This window comes from Fulmarus glacialis, unplaced genomic scaffold, assembly GCF_000690835.1.
Source record: "Fulmarus glacialis isolate BGI_N327 unplaced genomic scaffold, ASM69083v1 scaffold37205, whole genome shotgun sequence".
NCBI lineage: Eukaryota > Metazoa > Chordata > Aves > Procellariiformes > Procellariidae > Fulmarus > Fulmarus glacialis.
This window is the reverse complement of record NW_009211745.1, coordinates 14066-38477: the sequence shown is the minus strand read 5'-3', so window position 1 is coordinate 38477 and position 24412 is coordinate 14066. Positions and strand designations below refer to the sequence as shown.

General features: G+C 36.2%; 1 protein-coding gene across 1 annotated transcript in view; it reads right to left on the bottom strand.

Annotated features, from left to right (window-relative positions):
* Positions 1 to 1640: 1640 nt before the first annotated feature.
* Positions 1641 to 24412, bottom strand: part of FIG4 (FIG4 phosphoinositide 5-phosphatase) — a gene marked incomplete at its 3' end in the record, with an annotated part of 27620 nt that continues 4848 nt past the window's right edge. Inside the window, exons 4-15 of the mRNA XM_009577652.1 lie at positions 23216 to 23372; positions 21816 to 21866; positions 19803 to 19951; positions 16423 to 16551; positions 14784 to 14884; positions 14178 to 14340; positions 13438 to 13535; positions 11247 to 11380; positions 9144 to 9260; positions 7597 to 7642; positions 6226 to 6374; positions 1641 to 1807 (exon numbers count right to left, since the gene is read on the bottom strand). Of these exons, the coding sequence (XP_009575947.1) occupies positions 1641 to 1807; positions 6226 to 6374; positions 7597 to 7642; positions 9144 to 9260; positions 11247 to 11380; positions 13438 to 13535; positions 14178 to 14340; positions 14784 to 14884; positions 16423 to 16551; positions 19803 to 19951; positions 21816 to 21866; positions 23216 to 23372 (1461 nt within the window). The remainder of the gene's footprint in view (positions 1808 to 6225; positions 6375 to 7596; positions 7643 to 9143; positions 9261 to 11246; positions 11381 to 13437; positions 13536 to 14177; positions 14341 to 14783; positions 14885 to 16422; positions 16552 to 19802; positions 19952 to 21815; positions 21867 to 23215; positions 23373 to 24412) is intronic.

Genomic DNA, 24412 nt, shown 5'->3' with positions numbered 1-24412 from the left:
TTAATGATTCTATGATTCTATGAATGCATAAAGCACCAAAAATATTTGGCTCAAATGGGATCAAATACCAAAACCATAAGTAAATTGGGGAAAGTGTGCAGTACCTTTATGAAAGTTTCATTTTTCTTATTGACTTCAGTAAAGACCAACATCTGTTTGTGTACTCAGCTACAAGTTCGCCCAGGTGACAAGATGGACTTTTTTCATTCTGTATTCTTTCTTTTTGTAACATCTTTTTCAGAACAAATTCTTTTATTACTAAAACACATGCATATCTTGACTATCCTTGCAAGCAGACCACAACCCCAAAAGTGGATCTAGAACTTTGCTCAAGCTTCCACCTAACCATTTAAGTGGCTGGCAAAAAAGTGAACAGCTTCAGAGATTTGCTCCATCTTGTACTTATCAGTACAGGTGATACTGCAAGTGTCCTTCCTTTTGTTCATAAGAATTGATGAAGCCACACCTTATTGCCACTGCAAACAGTAAGAGACCATGTCACTGAAATAAATAAGCTCTCCATTTCTCATTTAATTTGGGCAAATATGATACACAAATTACCTGAATTACATTCAGAAACAGTACTTTAAATGCTGTGCTTTCACATTTTGTTACATACACAAAAGCAACAATTTCAGCCAAAGAAACCAGAGATTACTGAAGTATTTCTAGCCAGTGTCCAACTCACTGTTTTAAAGTTCACATAGTTTCTAAATAACTGCAGTCTACTAGGAAAAAAAAAAGCAACTTCCTTCCCTGGCTATGCAGATTTTGTGAAAGAGAGTAGTAGAGGACTGACACAATATTTAGAACACAGCAGCACTCAATGTTTGTCATCCTGGCATGCCTTAGACTGTCCTTTGATTATTCTTTTAGATCTTTCTCATGACTTCTAAAAACACTAAGCATTTTTTTCCATTATTTTGCATAAGGTATGGCTCAGCATTTTTCAAAGAGGTTTTCTCTTAGCAATGTTGTCCAGAACAAAGTAGAACAGTATCAGTGACTGATGCGAGCTAGTGAAGGAGTAAGCTAATATTTTATGACTTATTTAACTCAAAAAATAGCTTATTTAATCGGTGGACCTTGCTTTTTTGATTTAATTAAAATTAGAAGATTAAAAAATTACCACAGATTCAACAGTTAGTAGCTTCTATTCATACAAAGCAATTATGTGCATCAGAGCTTGCTTTTTGTTTGAAGTCCCCAGAAACATCACAAGAAATACTCGAAGACTTCTGCTTGTGTTTAGATTTAGATTTACCAGTTTCCTTATATTTGTTGAAGCCACTCTGGCCATCATTTTAACAGCTTTGTAACAGCTACCTGCTTCTCTATTGATCTACAAATGTCACTGGCAATTTCAGTACCACATGTGTACGTTTTCTAAATACTTCTTACATCAGTTCACTAACTTTTATCAAATAAGGCTGCATGATACAACATGCATTTGCATAGGGTATAAAATACTTAATCAAATCAGAATACCCATTTGATATCCATCAGATTTTACTGAATTATTTGGAAATTATAGTATAGAGGATCTCTGTCGTAAGATCATAGTATGGATTATTGAAATATCACTAGTAAGATGCTGTTTAAATAATGGCTTAAAAGAAAGCACTTAAAATTAAATTTACCTGAGAAAGCGTTACTATAATATCTTGAGAGTGTTTGCATAATATCTTTGGAATGCTGAGTCCATGGAGCTATCTTTCTATAGGTTTTTACTCTGTGGACAAGCTGAGAACCTCCGTATTGCAGAGAAAGCGTGTCTCCATGATCTTCATATAATTCTTCAAATAATCTAAAGGAAAGCAAAATGTGTCATCTACCAAACTACTAATAAAGTATTGTAATAATAAAGTCTTTCTGTTTAACAAGCAATACATTTTCTTCTCTTAAGTACTTCTGCCAGTTTACAAAACCAAGTATTTCATTAAAACATGCTATTAACTTACAAACACTGAAATTTAAAGCTATGTCTCTATTCTTTATTCAGATAAATATGTGGAAATTTTATTCAGATATAATAATTACTAAGCAGGATTAGACTGTAAGATTTTCACTAATTTATAACATATCAGAATGCATTCACACTACAGAATATGCACTTCTGTAGATTCAGGGAGAAGATTAACAGGGAGATTACTAGTCCACAGGGAGAAAACAAACTGTATACCATCACAAATTAAGGTATTTTAAATACACTAAATGGGACAGAACACGTCAATATCTCAAGGCTATGTTTTCTGTCAAGTCCACTGAGAATGAAGTTAGCGTAACTTTCCAAAAATTTCCCTAGTTACAATAATGATGGCTCAAAGGTACAAACTGAATAAACATGACTTGTAAGAAATGTGAATGGCAGTCAGATACCATTTGCTGGAGCTGGAAAAATACGATGTAAGAAGAAGGTAGAAAGAATTGGCTGCTAAGATGAACAAGGAGAGCTGACTAAAAGCAACGCAGGCAGTCCTCTAGCATCAAGAAGTTAACAGCAGACTCCACACTGAGAGCAGTCCAAATAGCAAAAGTTATCAAGATGCTCCCCATCAATGACAAAAACAAGGCAACAGTCTCAGAAAACAAGGCTATCCTAAGGAGATGACATCCAGTCTAAAAGATAACAGATTGAAAAGTGCTTCTTGGAAATGGAGATTATGGCCTTGCTTGAGCAAGACAATTACAAGGATGACGTCTTGCTAAGAGGCTGAAAGTTTAGTTAAGAGGCAAAAAACCAAAACAGAACAAAACCAAAAAAAAACCCCAACCACCAAACCTGTGGAAACATATTTCACATCAGTATAGCAAGACACAGTAACTCAAACATCTGCATGTGATACACTGTAATGCCTGAGAAGAAAGAAGTCCTTAAGAAGTGGAAAGGAGGGTAGAAACAAACACACCAACACCGCCACACCAACACCGCCACACCAACACCGCCACACCAACACCGCCACACCAACACCGCCACACCAACACCGCCACACCAACACCGCCACACCAACACCGCCACACCAACACCGCCACACCAACACCGCCACACCAACACCGCCACACCAACACCGCCACACCAACACCGCCACACCAACACCGCCACACCAACACCGCCACACCAACACCGCCACACCAACACCGCCACACCAACACCGCCACACCAACACCGCCACACCAACACCGCCACACCAACACCGCCACACCAACACCGCCACACCAACACCGCCACACCAACACCGCCACACCAACACCGCCACACCAACACCGCCACACCAACACCACAAAAGCATTCCCATAAAAAAGTTTCCAATAAAGGGATAGTACTGCATAAGTAACCTAGCAAGCATCTGACTGAAGTCCTCCTCAAAAGGTTCTGGATGAAGAACACTTATTTGAGCAGCAAAATCAATGTCTCTAAAAACATACAGCTGTCCAGCAAATCTTCTGCCCAAGGTCAGGTACAAAAAGATCAGTTAGGAGGAAACACCTGCTTATTAACTTAAAAAAAACCCAACCAAACAAAAAACCACAAAAAATCCCCAAACACCTCCCCTCCCCCCCCAAAACCCCAAACCAACCCAAAAACACAACAAAAGAAACAAACCAAAACCCACTTTCCTCCACACAAATTGTTCAGAGCTCATGATACCATGTATGAGAATCTCCTGTTTGTTTCTTTGGGTTTGGTGGGTTGGTTTGTGTGGGTGTTTTGGGGTGAGTGGTGTTTTGGTTTTTTTTCTTCTTTTTAATAGAAGGGAAAAGACAACAATGCTGATCAACTAAAAGCTAAAAAACTGATTGAAGGCAAAAAACTGGTAGGTAAAAGGATGATACCTCTCAAAAATTTCCCAGTCAGCCATGGGAGACTGATGAATAGAGTTCCAATGACCTTGCAATAAAGGTTCACAGAAAGCAGACAACTTTAAATTCATTAAGGACATTGATCCACTTGATTTGGAAAGGACTTGTAGAATTAAATTACCCTTCCACAGCCTCAAAATATTAAGCCTGCAGTCAAACAAAGACTAGTCTTCTGTAGAGAGAAAAGTTAACTACACATGATAAAATAAGCTGCTAAGGTACACTTTGTCTAGGAAACTTCCTAGATAGGACAACAATTACACTGAAGGAATCCCTAAGAAATACAGCTTGCAGAAATGGTCCTGTGCAACAAAGTCATTAAGAAAATTAATCGTGCGTTACACAAAATCAGACTGTTCAAGACGAAATAAAATGCTGACTTCAGAAATCTAGTTCAACAGAAATTCTGGATTGTAGCCAGCCAGTGAGACCATATGAGAAAAATCAGAATTATAAGAAGGACAGTCGAAGAACGTGATGAAAAAAAGTTAGTTTTTCAGAAACGTTAGCTAAATTAAGGAAGACAGACCGCTACAGATTACCCTCTTTGGCCAGTTAGAATAGTGTAAATGAAGCGGCAGAGTATGCAGGAAGCAGATACTTGATGTGAGACAATGCAGGGAACAAGAATGCAGGAGGTCAAAGTGAAAGACTGCACAACAGAGAGACAGTATAGCACATGCCTGTCTTCAGAATTTGCTGCATTATGGAGCAGGATTTTTTAATTATTCTGAATACAGTAATTCAGAAACAAGTCTTAACAGATGACAAAATCTGTTTCAAACAGGCATACATCTAGTGCAGTGGAGAAGAAAAAAAATAAGTCAAATGTGGCCAGATAAAAGTAACCTTTTATGCCAGGCTAATAGCTACATTTCAGAGAGATAATGAGAAATAAGGTATCAGGAAAATCAGAGGGAAAGCAAGTACTATAATATTAAGAGATGATGGTAAGAGACGGAAATTTGGGTGGTCGGGTGGAAATGGATGGAAATTTGGGTGGGAAACAGGAGGGAGAGAAGATAGACAGGAAACATGGGACTATCACAGCAGGAAGCAACAGAGGAAATTTGGGTTCCCAAAATAGAGGTGGGAAGGGGGGAGATAGTAAAGCCTACGGAAAGATCGTAAAATGCAGCCTGAGGTGCTGAAGTAAGTGGTAGCTGTAGAGGATACCACAGAGACTGGATATGAGAGACCTGTCCACCTCCGATCCCCTCTAGTTAGAACCCAAGAGTCCTGATGGCTGAGCCCCCAGGAAGCTGCACAGCAACTGGTATTTGCAGCAGCAGTTGTTTGTTCCCAGAGGTAAACATGCAGCACCCAGCAGCTGGGACATGGTGGATGAGAGGCATTGCTAGCACTCCAAGGAAGCCAACCAGCAGGTGCTCTCCCTGGCCATCAGGCAGAGGCCAGGAGCCACCGCTTGCACACTGAGCCAACATGCTGCAAGTGAGGTTCTTTCTGTGGCACATACTGGCTCCTGGCACCAGGCAAGTGCTGGAAGCTAAGGGGAGACAGAATAGGAGCTGAAGGTATGTCTCGAGTAAAGGGGAGGGGAGACTGAGTACTTTGTCTTTTTTGTTAAACATGAGTTACGTCTCCACGTTCCAAAACTATCAAACAACTAGTCAAAACCAGCAATAAAGCCATAAGTTTCACAGTCACGACAACAGCTTTAAGGAATAAAAACACATCACCTCAAGGACTCTTACATTAATTTCTGAAGCATATTCACAAGTTGAGTAGTTTAGTTCCCCCTAACCCCCAAAGCATTTTAATTTAAATGCCGGGTTTTCTTAAATGGTTTGAGGATGCTTGAGTAAGTATCATTGATACTTGATCTGAGAGAACAACTTCGCTGAAAATTTTTCTTCAATAATTCAAAAAGCACAAATTTTTTCCAAAGGACAAGTAGGAAAGAGCAAGGTAAGATGTACTTCTATACAAATATCAGTTTGCCATTCTCCATAAAAGCATGTACTTATTTCAGTTTTCATTTTTTGTCAGCATTTTGCCTCATGCAAGTGAAGTAAGTGTAAAAGTCTGGGGTTGGTTTTTTGTTACATTTATTTAAAAGGAAAACTCTTAGCTTTAAGTTTAGGCACATAAAGAGAATGAAGTCAAGCAGTTATCTTGTAAGAAGCCTGGTACTTTTCCAGAAGAGCAAATTTTCAGCATGACTGGATTTTCTCAAGAAGATTTCAAATACAGAAGATTTTTTTAAACTTGGATGAATAAACATTATTAAATCATTCCAATAGAAAGAATTGCACTTTTTTTTGACATAGACATAATTTTCCTAAATCTCTTGACACAAAATCAAAAAATAAAGCCACAATACACTTTATTAATATATCTTACCTAACAGCATCTGTATCAAATTGTAAATTTGGTTTATCAATCAATCCCAATGAATAGAGTTGGTATGCCAAAGCACATTTTCCCACCATAAACTGGGCTGTGTTAGTGCGATCTAAACAGTCCACACAATTGGTTCGGAGAACTCCAGTCTGGTAAAGCAATCCAAATAAGAGATTTTTCTTAATTAACAAATTACTACACTTACGATTATTATCACCACAGTCATGCACATATTCTTTTATGCTGCTTGCACCACCATTCTTCAATTCCGTAATGCACACAAAGTTATTTTATAATATGAACAGTTGCAAGAAACATTTTAATATAACAGCACAGGGGATTCTTCTGCTCGAATATATATGGCTACATCCAAGCTAGTCAACTGAACTTTTATTGCCTTAACAAAGAAGCACTTTTTGGGTGTGACTCACGAGATGTCTATTCCAAGATGAACTGTGATCCAAATGCTTACATGTATGCCAATGGTAACTACCTCAAATGATTAAAGTTGAAAGATAGATAAAATAATCATTCCCCTAATACAGGTAAACCTGTAAGACTAACATTAAAAAAAAAAATCTAACTAGTGTTGATATGTTTTATTTTAAAACAGATCAAATTCTACCTACTCCACTGTTTATCTGCCCTCAACAAACATATTCCAGTGATCAGCTAGTGAAGAAATGGTCACATGCTTTCTAACTTACATGAACTGCAAAATTATAAATGGCAAGTCAAAAGCAACTAATGCTTCTTAAGAATATGCCCTGTGTTCAGAGTATATAATCATAACATTCAGGTATAAATCTGGAACTGTATGGTTTACAGTTTAGTCAGCACTTAGAATTCTGACCTTACAGAAAGCAGTGTTTCTAGTTTTATTTTCTTTTATTGATGGAAATTGTAACAACGTACAGAATATTTAGCACTGGTGAAAATGCTTTTAATAACCCATTTTCATCTGTATGAATATGTCACCAGGCTTAAGTATGCTTATTCCTCACCTCTTCTGTATAACATTATATTATGAAGTTTGCTAAAATGCTGCTGTTTTAACTTTCACTGCACTGGTAACACTACAGACTAAATAGTAATTGAAACTAGTTTAAAATACGAGCATTTCTCAGACTACCTCCAGCAAAAATACAATTCCAACAGCATAAGGTTTTGCGGTACCACGCAAGAACTTTAAATCCTATTTCCCAATTGGATTTTTGGGATGGACTGCAATAATGCTGTTTACTATAAATATTAATTTAAGAGCACTCTGTGAATCACCTATCAGGTATTTAAGTGAAATGGCTCACTGGTGCTTTGGGAGTGCTGTTCTACATCACTATAACTATGAATTAATAAAGTGTATCTTAGTACCTGCAAGCGACCAGTGGAAACAACATAACCTCCCAGTTCTTTCCACCTGAAAGAGAAACAAAGCAGAATGGCTTACAAATAATTTAAAAAAATAACAGATCATACCATGTATTGACCTGCTCAGTGAAAAAAGGGTGACAATTAAAAACCTGCCACGAAGCAAAATTGATATCCCTGAATAGCAGAAAGCAGTGAAAGCTCTATGCAGCAGTAAGATGTTGTATTCAAACCATGTTGCAAAAAAAAAAAAAAAAAAATCTAGCCTTAAAGTAGAAATATTCCAAAACCATACAAAATATTTCCTATGCTCCCCATAAAACAGAGTATGAGCAACGCAAGTGTTGCTAGACTGGGTCTTGAGTGCACGAAAATTGAAGTAGGTACAATGCCAACGACTGGAAAGTAAAGGCATAACATACACTGTAGCGCAAGCTGGTTGATTTAAATCTCCCTCCCATACTGATTTTAGGCATACATGCTAGATACATACATATGCATATTGTCCTGGTCTTGCAATTGTGTAGGCCTTAACTGTACCCCAAAGGCAGAGAACATGAATCAGAAATTAATGACATTTTGAGGTAGAGGAGCAGTTACGCTCGGTGCAAGTAAACCCTGAACTACTGAGTATTTTCAAGTTAGTAGGGTTACCTAGCCTGATCAGAGCACTGCTATGGCAAGCCTATATACCACATTTGAGACTCACCAGACTCTCTCTACAGAACACAGCATTACACAGATGTGTTGATCTTGTTCCTGCTAGTTTACAGTCACCATGTTTGCTGCACTGTATGGCAGAGAAAAACTCTAAGGGAGCCTATGAGAGTTTTAGCTCAGATTGTGTCTAAATGAAGATAGGCTAAAAAGGCAAAGATGCTCTTCATGTAAAATATGAACGCCCATTTGGGTAGTGATGAATTAGATCCCTAACATGAAAACTTGAATCAAAAACTTATTGAACTTTTAATGTGAAGTTATTTTACTTCTGGATTTTCACGGACTTGAGAGAATTCAGCTGATTAAATCACTTCTGCAGCAGTCTAACCAAATACAGCTTTTTTAAAAAAAGTTTTAAATTTTGTACATATGAATACCATAAAATCTATTGGAAAACATCAGACTCGGTAACATTTAGATTTAGATTATAATCACCTTATTAGTATGCCTCAAAAGAAGCCATTTATTAAATTCCAAATGTTGTTTGCTTTGTTAAATTTAGCCCAAATTTAGGATTCTTTTGGTTAAGGTGAAAAAACCCCCCACTATATATGAACACACATAGCACAGATTACAAGTTACAAATAATGGTTTGAAGTAAGAATTCATTATAAGTAGAACAGCAGCAGCATAATTGTACTCTTTCAGTGTATTAGTATTTCTTAGCATGTGCCTCTGACTGCATCCTTTTAGCTATAACTTAATAACGAATTATATTTTTTCATATTAATTTAAACCTTAAAATAAGAAATAATGTAATAGACAGAAATTCCAGACAAATCTCCAAGAAATAGCTGTTATTCATTATGCATCAATTAAATTATATGTACTTTTCGTCTGGCCGCAAGATACTGCAGTAGGAATCAGGTCGATTTACAAAAAATCCAGTCTTCTTTACTACACTTTCTGCAATCACATTCAGTCTATCAAGGACATTGCAAAGTTTGCTGAGGAGAGAAAAAAAAAATACACAGTCAAGATACATTAATACTAAAAAAGTTTTCACTGCTTGGAAAGTCTTTTTAATAACAAAAATCATTTAAAGGAGGACTCACATCACAGCTTTATTTATCCACCAGTAATTATATCTATAGTTTTCTTATATTTTACAGACTTAGGAAACAGACACTGACCAAATCTGAGCAATTTTGTTTACTTTTTAATAAAACATATTACATAAACTAGAAGTGGAAGACATTAAAAATCTAAAACTCCTGGACTTTTACATCACACTAATTTTCCTCTACCAAACTTTCTGTGACTCACAAAATAAGAATGAGGCAGAAAAGGATATATGATTATGCTAAATCATATTCCCTCATTTTATTTGCACGGTGCTGTTTCAGTAACATTTGTTTCCGTGTCTGGCCTTCATAATGTCCTGAAACTCCTGCTCAGATCGGGGCATCCATTCGTTCATTGTCGGGGATTTTAACTTCTGTTTACTCATGATTTTATTTTCAAAGTTTTTATTAGTGTTTACATTTCAAGTAACAAAAACAATTATTTATTTTTTAAAGATTGCTTATACTGAGATGGAAGCAATATTTTGGAACATTTCCACTGGTACTACTTTCCAGCAAACTTACTTCAAAACTACATGTTAAAGCAAACACGTTCTCAGTACTCCTGAAACCGTCAATTCTTTAGGCAGACATATACATTATCTTCCATTCTTAAATACCTCTTGCTTGCATAAATAATCTTGTTCAAAGCCCTCAGGTATTTTTTGTATCTGTACTAGGGTGGATATGTATATAAATATACCTCAAGCTTAAAGCTAGAAGGGGGAATCCTTTATCACCTAGTATCATTTCCCATATGGGACAGACCACTAAGCTTCATCAGCAGCACTCCATATGAAACCCAAGAACTTGCACCTAGCATATCTTCTGAAAGGAAATCTAGCCTTATTTTGAGAGTTGCTATTTAATAATAACAAAAACAATTGAATATAAACCTAACTGTACACAATGCCATTTTAGAATAAAAATGTAGCGTGAAATCACGTCGAATTTAAAGTAACAGTTTCATACCTACATGACCAACCATATCAACGAACTTGTAATCTCAAACAGTGAATAAGGATTGTTTTCCAAAGCTTTTCTCATAAAATTTTAATTGACAAACATTAATTACATTCATGCCCTTTGAACCATACCAGTTTTTCCATTCTTTTGCTCAGACTGATATAGTAACGGATACGTGAAAGTTGATCCAACAACTCTTGTCATTCTTCTAGAATGTCTGGCATTATAAGATACAGTAGACATATGCAGGCCAGAGAACTTTACAACTGAGTTGTGTGTTACTTAAGAATAGCAATCTATACCTGTAGATTTAAAACGTTTGTGCCTTGTAAATGTTTCTACATTTAGGAAAATATTCATCCTTTTCATGTGATCTTAGTACAGCATTCTATTGTCCAAAATTATAGAATAAAAAGTTACAGAATTTATTTGCCTTTCTAAGATACATGCTTCTAATAATCTAAATGTTTTATAACATTGAAATTAATGCCCTCATTTCCTTTTGGAAGAGGAAATGGAAAAGATTGATGGATACGAAACCCCTTGTTTTCCAAAATTTTGTAAATCAATAAATTCAATGATTGAAATGGAACAACTGACAAAATGCAGTGTTTGGAATAATTCAAAATAAAAAGTGAATGTTGATGGCTTTTTTGTGGTTTTTCTCTAAAATTTTCCTTTGCAGAGAATTTCAAAGTTTTCAGGTCTTGCTCCACTTTGGTAAGAAACCATAGAAAACATTAAAAAGCCTTAAAAAAGCTGAGGTTTTATTCTGTCCATAGATCTTAATAAAATTCTCCCATCGTTCCTAATCTACGTTCAACTGAAAAGAGAGACACTCAGTAGCATACAGTTATTTGTATTGTGGCTAAGAGCACTAGTACAAAGAAGGATCTTTTCTACCTTTTTGTGTATTTGGCCATATCCCAGGGTATATATATAATTGCATGCTCTGGGGGTAAAAACTGGTTGAGATACGTCACAGCAGCAACAAGTTCTTCACTAAGAATCCTTTCATGCTTTCTTTTTTCACGTTCCTTTAGCAAACAGAAAAGCAAGTTAACATTACCATTTTCACTAACAAATGAATGTAATCCTTATACATACACGTATACATGTATGTATATATAACAGAAATTAAAAGTGGAAGCCGTAACAACAGCAGGCAGTTCTTCATAACTAGTACAATTAAGAACAGAAGAGACAGAAAATCTAAACGTTCTGGGTTTTTAACAACTGATCCGTATTAGTAGTAAAAGTCACCCATTTCAACTGTGCATAATCATTGGCTGAAAAATGGAACCCTGTAAGAGCAAACGAGCACAAGGAAACAGAAGTGGTAATAGAGAAGAAACAGACAAAGACAAAAGAGAAGGAAAAAAGACAGGCAGAAAGGAAAGTATCCCATTCAGTGCTGGCATACAAGAGGACCCAGGTAAATTCTTCTCCGTTACTGACAGACGGGGAACAACAGATCCCATGTCCCAGCTTTGCAATAATTCTAAAAAATTAGAATTATGTTGCCATTCTTGGAATATACCATATGTTTTGGCACTCTATATATTAGTATGGCTTTCCTCTCAACTTCATCCAAACTAAAACCTGTACTGAACCTATGTTATAGAAACTGCTTTAAATATATAATAGCAGTCCTAAATAAACAAACCCAAAGGAAGCCTAATACATTAATTACTAGTTAACAAGTTTCTAGAATAGAAAAATATAAGACAACACAGATTTATGTTTCATCAACATTTAAGAAATCAAATAATAGAAGTACTGGAGATAGAAGTGCTTAGCATTTGTGTAGAAGCAACAGCAACATCCAAAAAAAGGTGTTCAGATTTGGAGGCTTCTCCCCCTCACTTCTTTTTTTTTTTTTTTTTTAAGCAGTACATAAAGTAATAAAGGAACATGAATTTTAGCATCTTAATATTGAGCATCTACAGAGAGGGAAAGAAATGCATCTGCAGCCACTGTATCAAAAGCCCTGTGAATAAAAGGATATAACGATTCACACATCAAGGTCATGTGAGCCTAGACTCACACTATAACAATGGCTTTTGAAAGCTATGGCTGCAAGAGATAGAATCATTTTCTTGTCAACAAATGCTATCCTAAGTTGATTCCACAGACTCTTGGACAGTCTTAAAAGCACTCCTACACAGGAAAGCTTCTAAAAATAGAAAATAGATTATCTAGTTGCCATTTATTACACTTCCTTTTGTCTTTTCCCCATTTTTTTATACTAGGAACGGATCCTACATGCACATAAAAGATCCTTTTTTCTACTGAATACAGTTCTACAACATGATAAATTAAATGATTTTTTTTAGAGCCTAAAAAGAAGTAAGATATAATTCAAGCAAAACAAATCAATATATTAAACTCAAATGTGGAAACAGACACCAACCACCGAAAATGACTAGACAGAACAGAAAAAAAAAAACAAAACCAAAAGAAAAAACCAATGCAAATACAAGATGTAAAAACCAAAATTACAGTGCCACCCAGAATCCAGGCTTTGTACCACAGCCTCTCACACAGCAGCAATTACTGCAGCAATCATGAAGCTCCCCCCCAGTACTGCAGCCCTGCTGCCACTGGCACTGCCAGTTAGCTACCATCAGATGCTTCAGTTTTCTCTCCTGCTTACTTCCATGAGTCTACCAGCAAACAACAAAAGACAAGTCTTTATCATAATATTTCAAATAACTCGGTCATCTGTGTCAAGAAGCCTACAAACCTCACTTTGCATGGTACCATACTATTTTAACATTTTTTAGTGCTAAATTAAATTTAGTGGGAAATTTATTTGGACTTAGTCACATCTAAGTGGTAATAGCAAAAACCTGAAGACAACAGTGAAAGTTACTAGAAGTCGTCTATAAATATGGGAAACTTCTTTTTTTGAAGGGCTGTAGTAGAAGCAGTTAGAGAGTTAGGTACTATCCCAAGTACGATGAGATTTATGAAGAAAATACGCCTTTTATAAGCTAGTATTAGTTTAGAGCACAACCAAAATTACACAGAGACTCTACAGAAATAAGCATCATATTAGAAACTAGAAAACATACAGAATGAAATATTGTACCTTCACAAGATTCAAAATAATAATGGGAGAGCCAAATCTCTGAAGCATTTGGTCAAAGTGAAGAGCAGCAACATGTGCAAAAGGATCTGCTTGGTCCACTGCAAAAAATACATATATTCAGGACAATGTTACATGAGCTGTAGTCAATTAAATAATTTTCCCTTAAAAGTACTCTTCACAAAATACATACTAATTCTCTAATAGTAATGATACAATTACATACTCTTCCCTCTTCATGCAAAAGCTGTTAAAAATATCTTCCCTTTTCCAAATTGGAAGTGACTTCTTAACCAAAACTTTCCTGAGATGCTTACAAAGAGCAAGTATTCTGGTCCCATTAAACTTAGCCCAGGTGTTTTCCACCACTTTCAATAGGTTCAAAATAGTATCCACAATACTAAGATAAATGTAGCTAACTTTGCATATAAAATAATAAGCACAAAGAAAGCGGACATCTTCAAACAGAAGTTTTTTGTATTCCATTTCTGAATGTGAAGACTAAGATGCAGATTTTTTCCTATTCAATTCCATCAAATGCAGCTTTTTATATGGTTGAATGTTTATATGCCATGATGTTTATTATAAAGAACATTGGTTTACCTTAAATTATAGCTTCCCAAAGAACAAATGCATAGGCAATTTGTTCATTTTTGCAAATTTAGTTTTCACATACTCTCTCAGGTGTTCCTTTAGGACACAGCACTAACTGTAAACTACCACAAAGAATAATTTGTACATACATGTTATGGGTGGCTTAGGCATCATAGTTGAAATATCTTGAGACCAGTACAGAGGGACAGATCCTCGAACCTGAACGTAGGAAGAATAACTCCCCGCAGAAAATGACATAACTGAAGCATCATAAAGTATTTGTTCAGTTTCCACTTCATTAGCAACATCTCCCTAAACCGAGCAGAAATACACCTGTGATGTAGACATGACACTTCAGAGCTGCACGCATTATAGAGAATTGACCATTACAAACAGAGTACAACTAAACTGTAAGACACCAAATCATCAGTGAGAACACCACTGAAGGTTAAACTCCCATTTGTCTCTAAATGTATATTATCAGATTTTTTTTTCCTCTCTATTTGGAAATAACATTATCTCTAAGTGTAAGGAAAAAAAAAAAAAAACAACTGTCAGTTAACTTATTATTTTAAGAACAGCTTTATTATCTGAATTTAAAATGTAATGATAGCTGTGATAACATTATCTAATAGCATAATTTAAACCAAAGCCCTAACAACCTTCTAAAACATTTCAGTTCTCCAGGCAGTCAAGTTCAAGCTTTCATATTGTTGGGGGTCAGAGGGGAACCCCTAAAATCACATTTAATTTACCTCACAGTTTGCTCCTCGTTTCAGAAAACGTGTTCCAGCAAATTTGCTTGATCTTCTGGCTATCAGAGTGACATATATAGGGCGACCGTATATTAACAGTTCTTGAAAGAGAAGTTAAGGTTTACATGCCACATGCAATTTTTCGTTCACTTACTTCATGCAAACAAAAATAAATTCTAAAAAAGATGTATGAAAGTGAAACATCTGATTTACTAAAATATCCTTAACAGAGATGAGTATCACTTCCAAATTTCTTTTGCAGCTGGAAGAGAGCGTTGTCCTTTTCAACAGTCATTCTGAAGAACTTTGAAAAGGGAATCTACATTATAATACATCAACCACTTTTTACAACCTATGGAAGAGAACTATTTCTGTTTTATGAAGTGACAATGTAGGTGAAGTAGGTGCAAGATTCACCTTGGGCCACAAATACTGCTTTTGTGAATACTGGGATTAAAGCCTGGGAGCTTCTATTTTCAGATCAGGTATATTAGTCATCCTCTAATTATTTGTCTGGAAAAGTAGACAAATTTGCAACTACTTAAGTAAAACCAACTGAAAGCCAGAGGCAAACAGCTACGGATGCTGTGGTGGCTTTCTTTTAGGCTCTTTATTTGTTATTAAAAAGATAGAATCAGATGTCTAGTGTGACTATCACTGCTTCCTTAGCAGAAGGGAGGCATAAGAAAGAGGGAAGAAGACATTTGCTCATCGAATTTTCTAGAGCAAAGACTACTGTCACTCACAAAGCAGCTGCAGGCATAATGCTGGTGGTCTGATCCACAGCTACCACTTTGATTAAGTAAGACCCCAGATGAAATAATGGTATATAAAAACAGATCTAGCTTTCTGTCTGGGGATCAAGCCAGCAGCCTTACAATCGTGAAAAAACAAAATTAAATTTTGCAAAGATATCACTAACCTTAACTTCATAATTGTATTTGCTTCCCCAGATATTTTGTTGACAGGCTTTTGAATTAACATGATACTGTTGATGATTAAAATATAGTGTCTGTGTAATATACAAAATTCTTATCAACTAAGATGTTGAGATGGCATTTCTTTGGAGTGTGATATGCATTTGGGCTTTTTCTCCTACTACTACAATGTACATAGACCCATTTACCCCTTTTAAATAATATAGTCAGGAAAAAAGATTTTCAGATGTTCTAGTGTTTACTTAACTCTCTTCACATAGCAGGCATGAAGTTCTTTCATCGTCTTCAACAGAAACAGAATTTCTGCAAATCTCAGTTACTAAAAAAAAGTTTTAAAGGAGATTAGCAAGAGAACATTTCTATGTCAGCAATTCAGTTCTGTTTAGCTTTTCTCCCCTTCCTCAAATATCAGTGAAAAGTACAGCTGAGCCTTAAAATCCTCTGAAGTTCTTTATTACTAAACCCCACGCTTACAGTGCCTCACTGAGAATGCAGTCTACCTGTGTCAGGACCCTGTAATAAGAACATAACCATATTTCCTGTTTAGCCATAAAACATAGAAAAGTAATGAAAATAAAAGCCAATGAATAATTCTAAAATTGAAAGTATTTACATGACAAAGAAATAATTCAATGTGTTTCACACCTTCAAACTTTTTAAAAATCGATAAACCAACATTGGTTACAACAGTAAAAGGATACTTGATTGCCCACAGAATCCGTGAATAATATACAGCAGCCAGTCACGATGAATAGTATTTTTTACTGCATCAAGAAGCTTGCCATTCCACACATATTTTTCGTAAGGCTTACTGCAAATCCCAAACACACCTAGGAAGTTACAATGAAAATGCATTAGCAATTAAGAAACAAGCTTACCTGTATTCGACTCTTTTAAATTCAGGTCATTGGACCTTTATTTTGATTCTCCCTTGACTGCAACTCAGCATATCATCTACTCGCACCCTTGAAGTTTGCCAAACACAGATAACTTCAGGCACATGCTAAAGTTCCGCATTCACAAGGATTTCAAATTTTTCTATGGTTGCCAGTCACTGTAGTATTTGAGTGCCTTCATGCAGAAGTTTCTGATACTTCCAGTACCGAAAGGAGATCTTTGCATGGTGGCAGCAGAGGATTTGATAATAAGGGAAATAAATCAAGTTGCAAATTCCAGTTAAGGCAAAAGTACTCTCATAAGAGGACTTTATAAGCTTTTTAATTCTGGGTCACCTCTGGAATTATCTGTTAGGCTCTGGAAGATCATGCATAGCCCTGGCCCCCTTTACAAAAAGCATGTCAATCCCCTTCTCACATAATTTAGCCTGGTTTTCCTAATTTGCACTGACACCAAGAAATGCAGCTATTGTAGACCTGCAAATAAAAATTCAATTTCTGATACATCTGGAACCTGAGTCTTTTGCTATTTCAAAAATCAGGACCAAAATCATAACTGGCACTAAAAGGTGGTGAAGGGAACTGAATGAGTCTGAATCTTAAAGAGAAGGAATAGGACAAGAACTCTATTAGCTACATTTTTTGTCTAGTTTTTTCAAATGAAGCTTCTGGGAAAGCAGGACTCCATCATGCGTAACGGTTACTTGGGAAGACAAACGCCATCACTCCAAATGTCCCCCCCTTCCTTCTTCTTCCCCCAGCTTTATATGCTGAGCATGACGTCATATGGTATGGAATATCCCTTTGGTCAGTTGGGGTCAGCTGTCCCAGCTGTGTCCCCTCCCAACTTCTTGTGCACCTCCAGCCTACTCACTGGTGGGGTGGGGTGAGGAGCAGAAAAGGCCTTGACTCTGTGTAAGCACTGCTCAGCAATAATGACAACATCCCTGTGTTATCAACACTGTTTTCAGCACAAATCCAGAACACAGCCCCATCCCAGCTACTATGAAGAAAATTAACTCTATCCCAGCCAAAACCAGCACAATGAGTTGTACTGTAGCAGTATGTACGTCAAATGTTATAGCAGCCAAATGTTTTGCTGGACACCAACAGTCTGAAGGTGAAAACGCAGCTGTTGAACAAACTGTTGCTACCTAGTCACCCAACTTACTACAAGCCCAGGGAAAATTGATGTAACCATTTTGGTGAAGGAGTATATACATTCAGTGGAACCTGGCCACAAACACTTGGTCAGCTCTTTCTCATTCCTTTTGTGAGAATTTGTTCTTAAATGACAGGCGGCTATTTCTTACACATATTCTATCATATGAACAGATACATTGCTGATATCTACAGGAAATTGAGTTGTGTGTGCTATCAGCATACTGCTGATGGGGTCAAGGTTATGGCATCTTTATCTCCCAATGTTTTCACAAAGACATGGAAGAGACAATGCCATTGTATGGATTCCTGAGAGATCTTGCAGGTAAGAGCCTTTGCAGAGGAGGAATTATTGCTCCCTCCACTCTTTATGGTCATCTCTGCCACTGTAGTATTTGACAACCAATTTCTGATATCCTGATATATATGACCATGTTACTAATATCTTTTTCAGGTTGGGGGGGAGGTGTGACTTGCGAGGGGGAGTCTCTTTTCTTTATTTGATTATCTTTCAATTTTTCCATAGGATTTAGGGCATACTGCATACAGCATTACTTTTTACTTTTAAACTTTTAAATGACAATATGATAGATATTTACAACTGTTTAACATAATAAGTTCCAGTATCAAAGATGATTAGTTACCTACCTAACGTTCATTATCATTCTTTGAGTTGTAGTCAGTGTAAGTCTATTCTAGGGTGTCAAAAACGAAAGGGTGGACGGTGTAAAAGTTTGTCTTGCACGAATTTGGGTCGGGGGTTGTTTTGGGCATTTCTGTATTTTAACTATGTGCTCGTCAGACCTTCAGAGTCCCCTTTGGAGGCACAGAAAGCAGGACCAATAAATTCCTTCTTCAGCGCCTTGGAAGAAAGGGTTAGAAGAGCTAGAAGACGAGTCATGCAATTCACAGTATCTCCAAGAACCAAAGTTACTTTAGGACAAGCATTATATTTTCTGTGCAACAGAGGTTACACAGCGGGTGACTACGAATAAGGGCGGTAATGCTGAGAAGCTGTTGAGCCTCTTTATAGCCAATACAAGCACGGATCCAGATTCTATGTTGCATCTAAGCTGGCTTCCATATCAAGTTGATAGTGTCAAGCAAAACAGTAGCAGGCTTCCTCTATCCTATTGTTTTTCTTACCAGTGATGTATTTAAAAGGCATGGTGTTCTATTACTACCTAAGAAGCTTAGTTGTATCTCCACAGCTGTTTGAGACTACTTTTACAGCAATGTATTCATTATGAATCAAACATTAGCACTATTAGCACTGTTATTTCTGATATTTCATGATTAAATAAGGAAAAAAGTGGTGTCACATCTACAATACCAAAAAGTAAAAAAAAAATTTAAATTTAATTTTTTGGCAAGCATTCAGATAATTAGTACAAGGCACAGGGCAATAAGACATAAAAAAAATCAACTTCAACAGAACGAAATCCAATATTAAGAATTTCAGGGGAAATTTTTTGTAAGTGTGAAGCAAAACGACGAGAAAATAGTTTTCCTGTCTGGCTGGTCATCTTTACACTCTGATGAACATGTTGGATACATACTGAAATCAATAATTTTTCTTAGACTTCCTGATAGAGCTTACTACATCAAGTTGATACTAACTTCATACAATTCCTCTGTCGTCAATATTTTCCAACACGAAACATAAAAGATTTATTAGTACTTAATCAGTTATTGCTTCCCACTCTCTTTGTAATTCATTCCTATTGGGAGTCTTACAAGTCAGTTGAAGAATCAATTGCTGAAAAACGTCAGCATGCTCAATTATCTCCTGAGTTGCAATGTAAATTAACAACACAATGATTAATCATCTATAGAAATTGCATTGTTCAAATTCAAATGTCTGTAATTGGCACTTTACGTAATCTTTTATTAACTCAGGACTGTTATGAGACTACTGATCAAAACAGAAGACCCAAGCGTTTCTCAAAAGTAAACTTAAGTAGAACATACTCTAAATGTACTCATGACGAACAACATTAGTTTAATTAGGCATATTGGCTTACCACTTCCACCCTGTGTTGAAAGTCCTTCATCTTCAAATATATCAAAACTCTCTTGTCGGGTTTGAGTTGTTTCAGTTTTTAATGTCTCAAGTGGCATTCTCAGGACAGTAAGATTATACTGAAGGGAGTGAGATAGATCATAGCTGTAACTGATAGACAGTTATCGTTTATTAATAATTGTAGACTTTTCTGGAAGTCCTTACTCTCCATCTGTACTTATATTTAACACAGTACTATTTTATCCATTTAAAAAAAACCTTTTAAACAAGATTCGCAGATTCTGATTCTATAATGATACAAATGATTTCCAAAAGAAGCTTTACAAACATAGAAACTGTTGACAGTAAAATAGCGGAAATATCCATATACATAGGGAACCTCATTTTTCTCAGATTTAAGTACTACTGTCTAAATACTACCTGAGCTCAAAACAGCCAAAAATTTGGTCCCCAAAAACTGTATCTGTTTTCAAATTTGTGACTGCAGCATAGATGCATCCTAAGACAGTGGCTGCTGAATAAGCAAAAGATGGAACTAATAAAAAGATAAAAACCACAACAGTAACAAATTCTGCATGTCATGTCTTTTAAACTGACAACACTCTACACTAATTGCTAAATTTTATAAGCCACTAGGATTCATTTCCCCAAGGAGAAACCTTGAATCAGAAATACAAACAGATTTCCAAAGATTTTCCTAAGATGGCATCAATGATTGCTGGGCCCCCAGTAAGTTCTAGATATTCATTAATGATCTAAAAAAATTTATTTAAACATTGGACATTTAGATTTATCGCTGATGATAAAGTCTAACTCACGTATTCACCACATTTCCATAATAATGACCTGACATGTTTATCCGTTAGAAAAAAAACCCATGAAGTCTGTTACATGCTCATCTTGCATGTACCAGAATCTTTATACAGTATCTCAGTAAAAGACTTGTTCAGGCTATTCTTCCATTTTCCCCTCAGACCAAATGTTTTCTTATAACTAACTTCTAATTCTGTTCAGGATTTATATGAAAACCATGCAAAAAATATGCTATGATTTCAGCCAAGAACAATTTAAATTAAGCTGATAAATGTGTTTATCAGAGAGTTGTAAGAACCTTCTCCTTTCCCCTCTACACACGATCACAGAAACAGTATACATTCATCATCTCCAAGCAGAAAAAAACCCGAAAGTTGTATAATATTAGGGCTGGGAAACAAAGCATGGAAGAAAAATGCAGGTTTTACACTGTGAAAAAGCCTTTCCATGCAAAACCACAAAATAGACATGAAACTTTGGTAGGTTTCATCTTCAGATACAGTTGTGACAAAAAGCCTTTATTTTCCAAGAGGCAGTATGTTCTAGACTGATATACCTTTCGGTACTTGCAAGAGGGGTTTTTTTGGTTTTGTTTTTTAAGTCTTAAAGTCTTCTAACTACTACTGCCAGGTTTATCACCACATTTCCCCCATTTTTCTGCTGTCCCAAAAATCTCATGTGTAATAGTAGCTGGGACACAGAAGCTTGTCTCAGGTATGGCATTTATGAAGCAGTATGCAAGACAATTGGTAATGCCTAGAAGGCCCTATGAAAGACGTACCCTACACAGGGTATATCTTAGATGAGGACCTGTTTCTGTATCTTTGTTTCTGAATCAAAGCAAAGCTTTATTTCTGGAAAATGAGATCAAGAAAGAAAAACTGAGAGGACAAGCAAACCCCCAAAATATACTATTTTTCCAAAGAAAGAACTTCTGCATAATCAAAGGTGAACAGTCAGTGGAAACAGTAATTTCAGTGTCTACCTTCTACCATGTCACCAATATTTCTATAGTTTTTCAACTTCATGGAGACTGCATTCCTAATCAGTTTGTTGAAGGAGAAAGCAGGTTCAAGACACAGATGAAAACGGACAAGCAGTGTGATCACGTCTTATTTCCTCAGAACACCAACCAAAAGCAGAATCTTACAGCAAGTGCAAGTATACAGTTTTTTTAGAGGAATTAGTAACGAATACTTACCTAAAATAGAAGTTGCTAGAAAGGTCCACATTTTGAAAGATTCTCAGATACCTAGCAAAATAATGCAAGTTAAAGGGAAAGTTATCACTTTAACCAGACAGACCCCAAGAAGTCATTCAGAGGATCTCAGAAGTTAAACTACATATAAATATTGACTCTTGCCATAAGTTCTCTAGCTATCTTGCTGTAATTGTTTTGACAGGTAATTCCACTAGAATGTCAGCATCTGGATTAAATAAAGCAAATAGGCTTTTTTTAATCCAGTGTCTACTCGTGTACATACTCTCTTTCTTTAGGCGGTTGTAGATACTGTTGTATTTCTATTTTCCACATATGCGGGTCAAATTCTCTAGGACTTACACAACTAAACTCCCAACAAGTAAACTTGTATATTTAATACACAAGCATTAAATATTTTCACAGTTATACTCAAATAAATGAACAAGAAAAGAAATATCTACTTCAATATGTCATACACTTGCAAATTCTCCGAAGAAACCATAACACTGTCTATGAAAGATAAAATGGCTGACACCATAAATATATAGGTTAGATAATATGGTCTGCTGCATTCTAAGAGGGAGACTGAGGTTTACGATCAGTCATATCTTAACGTGAAAACTTTTGTAATAGTTACCATTGGCTTGATTTATTACCTGACATCAGTTTATCATAATCCTTCACAACTTTTAGACTATTCACACTTGGTACAGACTGAAAAGCAGTTTATTGATATAATTTGCCTGGTATTTCATAGAAGTAGTTACCCCACCCTGATAAAAACACCACCAAGGATGTACTTGTACATTTCACACAAGATTCCCTGCTGATCAAAGGCCCAAATTTCTTTCTTTAGAAAGAAGTCACAGAAAGGAAAAAAGAAGCTAAACTTACCAGTGGGTCAGTTTATCACCCTTTACACCACCAACACTCACAAGATTCTGACAGCACAGAATCACTAAATTAATCTATTCAGCACTTCTTGAGGGGCACAAGAGATCTCTTCAGGTGAGATTAACACGATGCTAGAGCTACTAACAAAAGAACAGTACCCCAAACAATATAAACCAGTATTAGCATTATTTTGCCCTTCTAAGAACAATGTTGCTATTGGACACTTCCTGGCGCACATTTGCTAGAATGTAGCTTTGACATGTAGGTGACATGGAGATGTGGACAAAAAGCTCTGAAAGACTGTAACAGTTGTATTTACCCTCCAGGTTAGAGGCCACAGAACCTGTGGCCCATTCTCCATTCTTCCACGCTAATTTATCAACTAAGATAAAATGGCTTGAATGACATACTAACAGAAGGAATTCCATGGCCGAAATTCCTAGTTGCAGTTCACCGTTGCTTAGAAAATATTCAAGAAGTACACAGTGTTTACCACCATTATTTACCTGGCTTCATCAGGATGAGTGACTCTTACAGAGTCATTTGGAATGTAGATCATATTTGTATCTTCTATTTTATATATAGCATGACCTCCAATATCTGCCATTTTTCTTCTTTTTGTTATTAACACAATATAGTAGCCCTCTAAAAATCTGACAAAACCTGTTAAAACAGGATTAAAATGCTATTATTTGGATGTTTGCATTGATTTGGTCAAACATATTTAGAAAAACAGTATCAGAATTGTTTCAAGACTTCATAGAATTTTTGTTTGTTCTTAATGTTATATGTATAATGTGCACATATATACACACACAAAAATATACATATACATAGACACAGAGTCTTACAATTCATCCCCAGTAAGTGTTAATCAATGAAATACATAGGGTTTACTTTTTTTTCCTCTTCCACTGTACATATTTTTAGTATTAGGTAGCAGAGTTAAAACACTGAAAATTCAGAATAAGTTGCTGTCTAAAGATACTTGTATTTGCTTTTTATAGGACTCTCATTGTCCAGAGTGAGGCATATCCTAGTTACTTCAGACACCAAAAGGTAAATTTTCCAGGGCAAGGAGGAATCCCAATCTCCAATTTGTTTTTCAGGTTTATGTATTCTCTACTGGGGAGGGGCACAGAACAGCAAAAGGAGTTGAGGGTACTACAACACCTTTGTGCTCTCTCTCCTTAACAGCAGGGAATTAAATTCCCTGTCTACAGCAGCATCTCCCCCAAATTAGCCATTCAGAGCATCAGGGGTAATCCTTTCTTTCTATTTCCTTTCTCAGATACCAACATTTGACCCTGCTGAAGTCCAGAGGGCTAAGGAGGTAGAACAGGCAGTGTCTGGCTTTATTGCTTATCAAAAGAAAGCTTCTGAAGCCTCCACCCTCATTCCTTAATGCTACAGGGCATAGCCATGCTTCTTCACTGAGTTGCTTCTTTGGATGTCTCTATTACATACCACTGGAAAAAGTGTAACAAACCTTTAATACAACACAAATGTGTAAATTCAAATTAAAAATGGAAATACATAACCACTCCTGAACCCAAATTTGTTTTTCATACAGTATAGGCAGTGATACAGCAGTACTAAGTTTTAATAATGAATAAATTACATTAATTAGCTCTTGGACGTAGCTGCTTTGATGGATTGCTGCTAGTAAAGAGCCTCAAATTCAGTCACTGCTGCACTGTCAA